Below are 13,365 nucleotides of genomic sequence, written 5' to 3'. Positions count from 1 at the left end.
CCACGGCAAGGCCTCAGTGTCCATGACGTGTGCAACAATGTACTCCTGTTACCGCGGCAAGGCCTCAGTATCCATGACCTGCGCAACAATGTACTCCTGTTACCGCGGCAAGGCCTCAGTGTCCATGACGTGTGCAACAATGTACTCCTGTTACCACGGCAAGGCCTCAGTGTCCATGACCTGCGCAACAATGAACTCCTGTTACCACGGCAAGGCCTCAGTGTCCATGACCTGCGCAACAATGTACTCCTGTTACCACGGCAAGGCCTCAGTGTCCATGACGTGTGCAACAATGTACTCCTGTTACCACGGCAAGGCCTCAGTGTCCATGACGTGTGCAACAATGTACTCCTGTTACCGCGGCAAGGCCTCAGTATCCATGACCTGTGCAACAATGTACTCCTGTTACCACGGCAAGGCCTCAGTATCCATGACCTGTGCAACAATGTACTCCTGTTACCGCGGCATGGCCTCAGTGTCCATGACCTGCGCAACAATATACTCCTGTTACCACGGCAAGGCCTCAGTATCCATGACCTGTGCAACAATGTACTCCTGTTACCACGGCAAGGCCTCAGTATCCATGACCTGTGCAACAATGTACTCCTGTTACCGCGGCATGGCCTCAGTGTCCATGACCTGCGCAACAATATACTCCTGTTACCGCGGCAAGGCCTCAGTATCCATGACCTGTGCAACAATGTACTCCTGTTACCACGGCAAGGCCTCAGTGTCCATGACCTGCGCAACAATGTACTCCTGTTACCGCGGCAAGGCCTCAGTGTCCATGACCTGTGCAACAATGTACTCCTGTTACCACGGCAAGGCCTCAGTGTCCATGACGTGTGCAACAATGTACTCCTGTTACCACGGCAAGGCCTCAGTGTCCATGACGTGTGCAACAATGTACTCCTGTTACCGCGGCAAGGCCTCGGCGTCCATGAGCTGTGCAACAATGTACTCCTGTTACCGCGGCAAGGCCTCAGTGTCCATGACCTGCACGACAATGTACTCCTGTTACCACGGCAAGGCCTCAGTGTCCATGACCTGCACAACAATGTACTCCTGTTACCACGGCAAGGCCTCAGTGTCCATGACGTGTGCAACAATGTACTCCTGTTACCACGGCAAGGCTTCAGCGTCCATGAGCTGTGCAACAATGTACTCCTGTTACCGCGGCAAGGCCTCAGTGTCCATGACCTGCGCAACAATATACTCCTGTTACCACGGCAAGGCCTCAGTGTCCATGACGTGTGCAACAATGTACTCCTGTTACCACGGCAAGGCCTCAGCGTCCATGAGCTGTGCAACAATGTACTCCTGTTACCGCGGCAAGGCCTCAGTGTCCATGACCTGCGCAACAATATACTCCTGGTATCCTTCCTCATAGCACATGCAAAGTGTCCACTACTTGCTGCGGCGCTACACAAATCGGTCAGCCGCGACGAACGGCATTTGGGGCGTATTTCCGCAAATCATTTTGTTAATAATTAAAGAAAATAAAGAAAGGAGTTAACCGATAAGACAACAGCGCCTGTACAAATTGCTTTTATTTAATTATGGGTAGTAAAATAGCTAATGATGGCAGAAGGCGGACATAAAATGCAGACTAGCACAAGCAAGGAAAACCTTTATTAAGAAAAGAAATTTGCTCATTTCAAACACTGATATGGGAATTAGAAATATGTTTCTGAAGACTTTCGTCTGTCGCATGGCATTGTATGGAAGTGAAACATGGATGATAACTGGCTCAGAAAGAAAGAGAATAGAAGCTTTTGAAATGTGGTGGTATAGAAGAATGCTGAAGGTGGGATGGATAGATCGAATCACGAATGAAGAGATAATGAATCGAACTGATGATAGATTTGGCTAAATTTGACGAGAAAAAGAGGTACAATGACAGAACACATCTTAAGACACCCAAGACTTTTTCACTTGGTTTTTGAGGTAACGGGGGGGGGGGCAAGTACGTTAGGGGTAGACCAAAGTATGAATATGACAAACAGATTAGAGTAGCTGTAGGATGTAGTAGTTACGCAGAAATGAAAAGGTTAGCACAGGATAGGGTGGCATAGAGGGCTGCATCAAACCAGTCTATGGACGGATGACTCAAACAAATTATTATTATTATTATTATTATTATTATTATTATTATTATTATTATTATTATTATTATTAGAGCCTCCGTGGCTCAGGCGGCAGCGCGTCGGTCTCTCACCGCTGGATAACGTGTTCAAATCCCGGTCACTCCATGTGAGATTTGTGGTGGACAAAGCGGAGGCGGGACAGGTTTTCTCCGGGTACTCCGGTTTTCCTTGTCATCTTACATTCCAGCAACACACCCCATTCTCATTTCATAGCATCTATCAGTCATTAATATATCACTTTGGGAGTGGCGATCCTATCGTACTAATAGCCTATATCTGCTTCAGTCATTACATCCGTGACCCGGTCAATGACTGGAAAATAGGTTGTAGGTTTTCATTTCATATTATTATTATTATTATTTCATTTAAAATTAAATTTCAACAATAAAATGTCTTATAATTTGTGCATTTAAATCGCACTGTCAACTTTGCCTTATCATGCCTAAACAAGTGCACCGTCGTTCGATCTCTAGAGCATCAGGTACAATAATTATATGCAACGAACAAATGTCGGAAATTTTTGAGGGATTTTTTCGCTAGAAACACGCCTGTATATGAGTTTTGTCGTATCTTGGTCGTGGCCTTGCTCAACGTTTTACTTGCAGTAGATCTGGCATCAGTGCATACTGTCCTTTAAGGTAGAGACGCACTATAGTGGGCCATGCGTTGTCTAGGGGGGAAAAAAGAACTATTTGAATGTCAATAGCGAAAGTAAGGTTTTACGTATAAGCTGAGATGTTTACGGCCGAGTTATGAAGGCAGTGATGTAATACAATAGTGTGCGGTGACCACACTATCCAGAGGGGGCCAACTTTGGAACCGCAAAACTGTTTGGAAAAAGCCTAGTTTTTGATGTGAAAGATGAATCAAGACGTCTGGCTACATCGAATTACTGTAGAGTATTTTCTTCCTTTCGTCTAAAATTTGTAAGACCGGTACCGCAAAAACCGGCGTGTTCCAAGCCATCAAAGTGGTTAATTAAAAGAATACTCACCCCGTGGGAGCATCCCTGATGAGCATTGTCACAGGAGCTGTCCTGTCCTCACAACAATACAGCAGCCGCGTGTAAATACCGCCCCGTCCACTCGTCAATCACATGATCGCTCCCACAATTACACTTATGGCACTTCCTCTCAAGTGGCGGCGCGCTGCATGCTGGGTACCCGTGACGTCACAATGGGGCAGGTTAATGGCTTGATTAGAGTGCTGTAGGCTTCCTAATCCAAGGGCGCGCCCACTTACCCCCTCCCTTTCCTGTCCGCGAAGACTCGATTCTCCAGGAGAAAGAATTATGCATTATCTCTCAGTCGTGACAATATTCGACAAACCCCGCGAATTCCCTGAAAGTTAACTTTATTTTACGAACGTAACAGGCACTGCTAGTCCGCCTCTGTGGTGTAGTGTGGTTAGCGTGATTAGCTGCCATCCCCGGAGGTCCGGGTTCGATTCCCGGCTCTGCCACGAAATTTGAAAAGTGGTACGAGGGCTGGAACGGGGTCCACTCAGCCTCGGGAGGTCAAGTGAGTAGAGGTGGGTTCGATTCCCACCTCAGCCGTGCTCGAAGTGGTTTTCCGTGGTTTCCCACTTCACCTCCAGGCGAATGCCGGGATGGTACCTAACTTAAGGCCACGGCCGCTTCCTTCCCTCTTCCTTGTCTATCCCTTCCAATCTTCCCATCCCCCTACAAGGCCCCTGTTCACCATAGCAGGTGAGGCCGCCTGGGCGAAGTAGTGGTCATACTCCCCAGTTGTATCCCCCGACCAAGAGTCTGAAGCTCTAGGACACTGCCCTTGAGGCGGTAGAGGTGGGATCCCTCGCTGAGTCCGAGGGAAAAGCCGAACCTGGAGGGTAAACAGATGATGATGATGATGACTTAACATCTCTTCAGCACGTACTACATGTACGGAACACGACCTAATAGGTTGAAAGTTGGTTTCGAAATGGCGTATGGCTTTTAGTGCCGGGAGTGTCCGAGAACATATTCGGCTCGCCGGGTGCAGGTCTTTTGATTTGACGCCCGCAGACGACCTGCGCGTCGTGATGAGGATGAAACGATGCTGAAGACGACACATACACCCAGCCCCCGTGCAAGCAAAATTAACCAATGATGGTTACAATTTTCGCCCCGGAGAATCGAGCTTGGGACCCCTGTGACCAAAGGCCAGCACGCTAACCATTTAGCCATGAAATCAGATACTGCTGATTAAGCTTATAGTCTTACAAAAAAAATCCTTCAGACAAGCAACTCATTGTTGAAAACATCCTAGAGATATGAGCTACGAATTTTAGATAAATAAAATATAATAAAGTTTGAGAATATATTGGTTATTTAATCCTTCCTTTTCTCAATCTTCGTTATCCTGTCGATTAGATTAGCAGTTTGCCTTTTTCTACCACTACGAGCGGTAATGTGAGTCAATGCAGAGTTTCACTTAAGCACTCGGTGTGGACAGTTATTTAAGAAAAGCCTAAGGGTATTGAACCAAGGAACGCATTAGAATTGGCTACTGAGTGCATAATTCGAAGCAGTGTATCGATTCATTCAAGTGACCGAGTGAATCGATTCACAGGAACGGCGAGCTCACGGCACACGATTCAGCTTACTCCCAGCGGACAGCGCTGAGTGGCGCACTCACTGGACGTTGACGGGGAGCCGAGCTTCCGCTGCAGCGAGACATACAGTGAGCCATAGCACACTGAAAGAATCGTGAACGAGCGCGGCTCAGTGAGACACAAGACACACACGGCTCCTTATCGGCTCAATGGACACTGGCGGGTGGCGGAGAGCCGGGCTTCCTCTGAAGCAATACATACAGAGCCATGGTACACTGAAAGAATCGTACGCTAAATGGACTCCCGAGCTCAGCTCATTTGAAAATGATACCCACTTGCATTCAGTATCCTCTTCTTACAGGGAGGTTTTATTTTCAGTGTTAAAAAGTAGTCAAAACTTAATTCTAAAGTAGCTAGTAAGTAGGAAGGCTATTAGGTTATACTATTTACTAGTTTAATGAATCTTAGTATTATAACTTAGTTGACATTTGACAATTAAACTCGACTCTAGCCTGCCCTATGACTATGAGTCATGCTCATGACCACTCTAATGTAGCTGTTTTTTTTATATTGGGAAGAACGACTCAGTATTCTCTCAGTTCGTATGTCACATCGTTGCACAAGACTTCAATAATATGTGGACAGTAAGTGAGCCGACTGACGCAATAACTTAACCAACAGTATGTTGAATCAATAAGAGCTGAGGCCGCCTGGACGATGTACTGGTCCTCCTCCCCAGTTGTATCCCCCGACCCAGGACACTGCCCATGAGGCGGTAGAGGTGGGATCCCTCGCTGAGTCCGAGGGAAAAACCAACCCTGGCGGGTAAACAGATTAAGTAAGTAAGTAAGTAGGTAAGTAAGTAAGTAACGATCCGACTCAATGGCTGAATGGTCAGCGTTGAAGCCTTCGATTCGGGGCATACCGGGTTCGATTCCCGGCCGGGTCGGGGATTTTAATCTCGTCTGATTAATTCTTCTGGCTCGGGGACTGATTGTTTGTGTTTGTCCCGACACTCTCCTCGTCACGTTCAGACAATGCACCACACCACACTACCAACCACCACAGAAACACGCAATAGTGATTGCATCCCTCCACATAGGGTTGGCGTCAGGAAGGGCATCCGGACGTAAAACATGGCCAAATCCACACATGCCACACAGTTCGCACCCTGGACCCCACACATTTTCAGGGCATGAAGGCAACAGGAAATTAGCTACTAGCCATGATCGTTAAATCACAGTGGTTAGCCGGTTCGAGTCCCGTTCACAGAAAAAGTGTCACCATCAAAATGTTGGCCGGCAAGGTAGGAGAATTGGCGGTATACAATTTCTAATCTCTAGATTGCGTGCCAAAATCCTGGATTCAATTTATAATCTCTCTGCATGCTCATATGTAGCGAGGGCATACGATGATATTGATGGTCATTCGTCCGTAGGATGGGGTCGTTAAGCCTTGATCAGGACCCTTGGTACCTTTCGACAGGAGTAGGCTATGTGCCCACACCGGGTTTCACCCTCTCCCTTTCTACTATCTTATATAACATCATTCATTTCACCGAGCAACTTAGGGTCACGAAGCTATCAGCTTGCATTCGGAAGATAGTTGGTTCGAACCCAACTGTCGGCAGCCCTCAACATAATTTTCCGCACTTTCCCATTTTCACACTACGGGCTGTACCTCAATTAAGACCACGGTCGTTTCCTCCCCACTCCTAGGTCTTTCCTATCTCATCGTCACCATAAAATCTATCTGTGTCGATGCGACGTAAAGCAAATTCTATTCATTCATTTCATTAACTCCTCTGATGAGGCTGACGTCAGAAAGAGCATCTGGTCGTAAAAACTGGCTACAAAAATTCATACACTCCGCGATTTAAAGCGCACGCCATTCTTTCTCAATTTTGAAGTACTGCATTTTGATTATGCCTTTAATTTTTATTATTTAATAAATAACTATAATTACTATCAAAATGAGAGAACCTAAAGCAACTACTTTGTAATCGAAACCGACTTTCAACTTATTAGGTCGTGTCACGTACATCCAGTACGTGTTGAAGAGATGTTAAGTACAGAAAAAAAAATGGCCAACCGAACACCAGTGGGATCCGAACCCATAACTTCCCGATTTCGCGATTTTGTCGTAAAATATGGAGGTCTTTAAAACAATTATATTGTCTCATATCTTACTCATAATAAAATGAATACTCTAATAACATTTTTGTATCAATACTACTGAATATGTTATGAATATCACATATTTTACTACAAATTAACTATATTTTAATGTACATACTAGCTGCTACTCGCCGTTTCGCTCGCGTGAATTTGGTAATTTGATTAAAGTAATCGCTCTCCGTACTGCGCTAAGACATTATCTGGAAATCTCCTAAGTATAAAAACTCACCGAAAAATTGAGTTCCCTTTTACCCCAGAACTTCTTTGTAAACCACGTGTGTGGTATTGCCTTCTGGGGGCTAAGATAACCAGGCTACTGGAACGTGTGACATAGAACTCTACATGTGAGAAACAATCCTCTCTCAAGTCGAAAATAAGAATAAAAAACACGTATTTATTTATTTTTAAAGGAGATTCAAAAATACTAATTTTTACGTCTGTAACATCTTCAGTTTTTTAGATATAAGTATACTCGTAAAAAGAATTCAACTCCTCCTTCACTTCTTTTCAACCCCCTACCTCCCCTTACGTGGATTTTTCGAAAAAAAAAAAGGTACATGTTTCTTTATATTTAAAGGGGAATTCAAATACCAATTTTTACGTCTATAACGCATAAAGTTTTTGAGATATACTCGTTTTGAAAATCACCCACTTTTTCACTTGCTTTCACCTTCCCCCCTTAAGTGGATTTGGGAAAACAGAACAAAATGCGTTTATCTTTATTTTTAAAGGAGATTCCATGTACCAATTATCACGTCTGTAACATCTTCATTTTTTGAGATATAAGTAGGCCTATCCTCATTAAAAGGATTCAACCCCCTTTTTCACTTATTTTTACTCCCCTTAAATGAGTTTTTCGAAAACAAAAAATACGTGTGTTTCTTTATCTTTAAAGAATATTCAAAATATCAATTTTTACGACTGTAACATTTTAAATTTTTGAGATATACTCATTTTAAAAATTCGCCAAAATTTGACTTCTTTTATCTCCCCTTAAATGGATTTTCCGAAAACAAAAAATACGTCTTTCTTTATTTTTAAAGGAGATTCCAAATATCAATTTTCACATCTTTAAACTGTTACGTTTCTGAGATATTGATACACTCATTTTAATTATTTCATTCCCTTAACGACGGAATATTCAAAAATCCTTCCTTAGTGAGCACCTACACTGCAGTATAAATGTATCCCCAAAATGTAATTTCTTTATGTCCAGTAGTTTTGGCTCGGTGATGATGAATCTGTCAGTCAGGACATGTTATACCTTTCGCACTTTGATAGTACATAAAATCCAGGCGCTAATTGTTATTACTATAATTATATTATTCGTGGTACAATTCTAAACACTGGAAAAAAAATCCGGCTTTAAAAGGTTAGTAGAACGCTGGTAAGAACTTCATCCTCTCCTCGGGTGTATCACCTTCAGGAGATTCCCACGCTCGCCACCGGTACCATGAAGTACGCCCCTCACTCACAGCTGGCCAGTGAGCTGAATAAGAAATGAAGGTCTACTTACGTCGGAAGCTGCTGGACCTTGAGCACCAGCTTACCTCTGTCAGCAGTCCATTCACCCCCACTGATATGTAACCACACACTGGCCCATCAGGGCACACTACAATGAACAAGAAAAGGCTACAGGGCGCACTCATGCGAGAGCACACCATCCAGCTTATCGCCATGGAAACAGTAACGTTACAACAGCTGCGTCACCTTTTAAAACCAGCTAAGTTATTTATTTTTACCTGAACTTCTACGGAAAAAGGGCATCGTATCCCCGAAATGGATCCATCATGAACCCAATAAAACGAAAATTATGTCTCTTACTGATATTTTTATACTGTACTTACATTTTATCTAGGATTAATCCTATCTTGCCCAGCATGATTTAATACATATATCTTCATTATAGATTTACAGTGTTCAGTCTACAAGCCTCTGAGAATTTACTAAACGCCAGCGCCCAGAATCCGCAAGTGTGATTGATGGTCTCAAGGTCGTGCCTTCCGTTCAAACCACAGTAGCGGTGGGAAGCGCCCAAACTTAAGGCCAACACAAACAGAAAACTAAGCTAAGCTATGCTACGCTAAGCTACGCTAGCCTAAGCGATGCCAAGCTAAATTTTACAGATCGCCAAGGAGGCGATTTTTCATAGCTATATGCTTTGCCCGGCATCTAGCAAACATTCGTTTCATCTGTGTGGCTTTCCTGAATTACCTCAATACAGTAGCTGTTATATTGCATACTTGTTTCTGTGTTTGTTAATTAACATAGAAGCCAGACGCAAGGAAGAAAGGCTGATTGAAGAGAAAAATATACTTGTCTGTCAAATTATGGAAGAAATATAACTATGAAAGACAACTATTGGCAAGAAATAAATGCAACTCTGGAAATTAATTGGACGTATTTCCTCTGTTGAATCTAAAACCCAGGTTTATCCTCAAAATTTAATTTACTTTCCTCCCCTCATGGATATAACACACGATCGACTACTACACTCTCAATTCCTGTGCATCGCTCATCATCATTTAACCGCTCCTTTACCGAGCTCGATAGCTGCAGTCGCTTAAGTGGGGCCAGTATCCAGTAATCGGAAGATAGTGGGTTCGAGCCCCACTGTCGGCAGCCCTGAAGATGATTTTCCGTGGTTTCCCATCGTCGCCATATGACGTATCTATGTCGGTGTGACGTAAAGCAAATAGCAAAAAAATAACCGCTCCTTTCAAGTGTCTGGCTATGGAATTCCCTTCGAGTCAGTGTTAGGAATTGTACTTCTTTAGCTTCTTGCCAAGATCACCAATAACCGGCTTGTATGAATGGAAGAATGAATGAGGTTAGGATTTATATTTTGTTTAGGATTTTCATTTTGTTATACACCGACTTAGCAAATGTCATGGGATGGTCACCTAATAGCGTGTGGGGCCTCCTCTGGCCTTGCGAACTGCAGTGAGATGCAGTGGAAGTGAGTCGACAAGTCCCTGGTAGTTCTCTGGACGCAGCTGACACCAAATCGTTTGCATAGCCGCCGCCAATGCTGGTCTGTCTTGGGTGCAGGATCCATGGCACGGAGCCTGCGTTCCAGGACATCCCAGATATGCTCGATAGGGTTCATATCGGGGCTCCTGGGTGGTCATGGCAGTCGTTGGCCCTCCGCTGCATGTTCCTGGAACCATTCCCGGGTGACGTGGGAGCGATGTGGCGGCGCGTTATCATCTTGAAACACCGCAGAACCGCTTGGGCGCTGGAAGGCCAAAAATGGGTGGAGATGGTCTCCGAGCAGCTCAACATACTGCGTACCATTCAAAGTATCTTGCAGAACAACTAGGGGGTCCATTCCATACCAGGAAAATGCACCCCAGACCATAACAGAGACACCAGAGCCCTGGACCACACCTTCGAGGCAGGCGGGATCCATCGCTTCATGTGGTCTCCGCCATACACGGTGCCTCCCATCGGCATGGTGCAGTTGAAATTGTGATTCGTCCGACCATATCACGTTACGCCATTGTTCCAGTGTCCATCCCTGGTGACTGGCGAAAAATGCGCGTCGTTGTGCTCGATGACGTTGGGTTAACAGTAGCACCCGTGTGCGGCGCCGGCTCCCATACCCCATAGAATCCATGTTCCTAAGGATTGTCCTCTAGGAGACGTGTCTAGCACGGCCTGTGTTGAATTGAGCCGTGATTTGTTGCACGGTTGCCCGTCTGTCACTATTGACAATCCGTCTCAGATGTCGCCGGTCACGGTCATCGAGGGTGGCTGGACGGCCGGTCGTTCGTCTGTTGTGGACGGTGACACCCGCATTCAACCATTCACGATACACCCTGGACACGGTTGATCGTGTGAAGCAGAATTCCCGCACCACTTCTGAAATCGCACTTCCCATCCGTCGGGCACCGATCACCATACCCCGTTCGAACGGTGTTAGCTCACGGCGACGTTCCATGTTACACCTGTCCCATGCACAGCCACTGCTCACAAGGTCTCCTATACAACTGCCGCTGGCACAGGGGGCGTGTGGTGCGCAGACAACACACCTGCGCATCAGTGCTCCGCTATCCTATGGCATTTGCTCAGTCAGTGTATTATTTCATTATTCTGTTTTATGAAGTTTATTTTTAGATATATTATGGGGTTAAGTGTAAGAGAGGGCCGTGAGCCTTAACTTCGCCAAAAATGAAGGCATGAAATAAATAAATAAATAAATAAATAAATAAATAAATAAATAAATAAATAAATAAATAAATAAATAAATAAATAAATAAATGTTTACCCTACATTCTATAATTTGGGTACTTCAAATTCATTTTTATATCATCCTCAGTAATAGAGTAAAGTTCATGAAAGTGTCCTTGATTTAGACGAAAGTAATTTTTAATTTTTCATCGTTTCCACGCAATGTTTGAATGAAATGATACAATTCATCACGAATTATTCTCCTTCCAATTTCACGTATACAGAATCTTCTCTTTCTGTTTCTTTCGCTTTCTTTATCTTTCCACCACAGCAACCAATAGAAAAGCCTCTCTTCAATGAACCTGCCATTTTTGAACGGCTGCCTAACATAGTTTAACTCAGCTTTTTATTCGTGACACAGCACAGTACTGCTTAGCATAGCGTAGCTTATCTTAGCTCTCTCTGTGTGGTGGACTTTACACCGTCTGATCTATAGACATGTATACTCCACACACCATCCCTTCACAGTTTCCTGGGTTTCACCCGCTTCAAGTTGCTCTCATTTTTACATCATCTTGCGAATTCTGTCACCTGTCATACTTTTCACACGTGCGAACCATTTAATCCTATTTCTTCAATAATGTCCATAATTTCTCTACTTTATACAACCTTGACTTTAGCCGGTCTCCTCCAAATATCGAACATTAAAGAGCAATGTGGGGAACGTCATTGAAGATAACGTTGGGTGATCTCAATTGACCAAATGTTAACTGGGAAGGTGTAGCGAATTACAGAAATTGTAAAATAAGTTCATCTGGGAAGACAACTGAATCAGGAAGTGATGGAACGAATTATAAGAAAGAATATTCTGATCATGTAGCTGATAAAGCCAAATGAGCTCTGCAGAGAAACTGAAGCTGTTTTTGTCGTGGTTAAAAATAAATGCGATGGAAAGGAAGGCTGTAAAAGTAACGCTATTAGGCAATACCATATGGCTGATAACAGAGGCATGAGAAGCTTTTAATAAGTAAAAAAATGCGAACAACCCATGGGATGGGTTTAAAACAATTGTTGAGGATTGTGAAAACACGTACGCAAACTCACCGGAGAAAAAACTATTCACCCCTGGAGAAATCACTACGGCGTGTAACTCCGTCTTTGGACTTGATAACCGCCTACATTCGGTACGTTCCATCCAGGTGAAGCCAATCGCTGAGGATTTTGCTCCGCAATTCCACCAAATTGCGGGGATGCTGATATCGGCGTTTTACTCGCTGTTGCAGCATGTCCCAGAGATATTCAGTGGGGTTCAGGTCAGGTGATTGTGCAGGCCAATCGAGATGTGATATGTTGGGGGAAGTATTCATAGAACTTTGCTGTTGTCATATTGAAAATTCGAGGTATCAATAGCATGCTCATCATATAGATATTGACTCAAAGACAACATCTGATCATCCAGAATGTTTAAATAAACATGCTGGTTCATGTTAGTGGGCACCTCACTGAGTGGGCCCAATCCATTATACGAAAAACACCCCCCCTGGCCGTGTTCCATTTGGCCTTCGGTTCACTCGACGACGTGCGTCATTGGAATACAGACAATAACGCGATTCGTTCAATGAATACTCACAGCTGCATGTGCCTGTGTGAGGTGACCCACTCCAAATGTTCATTGCATGCAGTTCCCATCGCAATGTTCTCTCGCTAACAGGTTGCGGTGGACCTTCATTCAATGACTGCAGCAATTCCTGTCGGGTTTGGAAGCAATTTTGATTCATAAGCCGTGAAACATGAAGGCGACCATGTGCAGCATATCACTGCTTGTAGGCACGCTCAACAGTCCGCTGCGAAACACCAACAAATCCAGAAACTTCTCGCACCGTATGGCCATGGGCACGACCAAACACTAGTGCCCCTGTTTACCACCCTGTCACATCCGTGTTGACGTCCAGTGTCTCTCTGATCGCTGCTGTCTTATGCTCACGTTGAGCACGGGACTCGTTCGCTGCGCCATCTGTACAGGCTTAAAGCGCCCATGCACACTAGCGTGACTATTTGTTTGTCCGATGAGCTTACTTTTAAAGGTGGTAAGGAATGATAAGAGCCCATTATAACAGACAAATAAACAGATTAAGGAGGTGAAGGTTAGAAAGACTACTTGAGGAAGTAAAGAGAGATTGCAGGAATTTAGTACAAATTTTAATTTGTCAGCTAAGGATAGGATTGAATTGAATTTGGAATTGAAATTGAAATTGAAATTGAAATTGAAATTGAAATTGAAATTGAAATTGAAATTGAAATTGAAATTGGAATTG

At 44.2% G+C, this 13,365-nt stretch overlaps 1 protein-coding gene across 1 annotated transcript in view; it reads right to left on the bottom strand.

Moving 5' to 3' along the window:
• The window catches only part of LOC136884398 (proton channel OtopLc-like), a 136,059-nt gene extending 132,864 nt beyond the window's left edge, over positions 1 to 3,195 (bottom strand). The window contains exon 1 of the mRNA XM_068229880.1: positions 3,142 to 3,195. Within this exon, the coding sequence (XP_068085981.1) occupies positions 3,142 to 3,167 (26 nt within the window). The 5' untranslated portion in view covers positions 3,168 to 3,195. The remainder of the gene's footprint in view (positions 1 to 3,141) is intronic.
• Positions 3,196 to 13,365: the final 10,170 nt, after the last annotated feature.

Source organism: Anabrus simplex, chromosome 12 (assembly GCF_040414725.1).
Source record: "Anabrus simplex isolate iqAnaSimp1 chromosome 12, ASM4041472v1, whole genome shotgun sequence".
NCBI lineage: Eukaryota > Metazoa > Arthropoda > Insecta > Orthoptera > Tettigoniidae > Anabrus > Anabrus simplex.
This window is presented reverse-complemented; position numbering and strand designations above follow the sequence as displayed.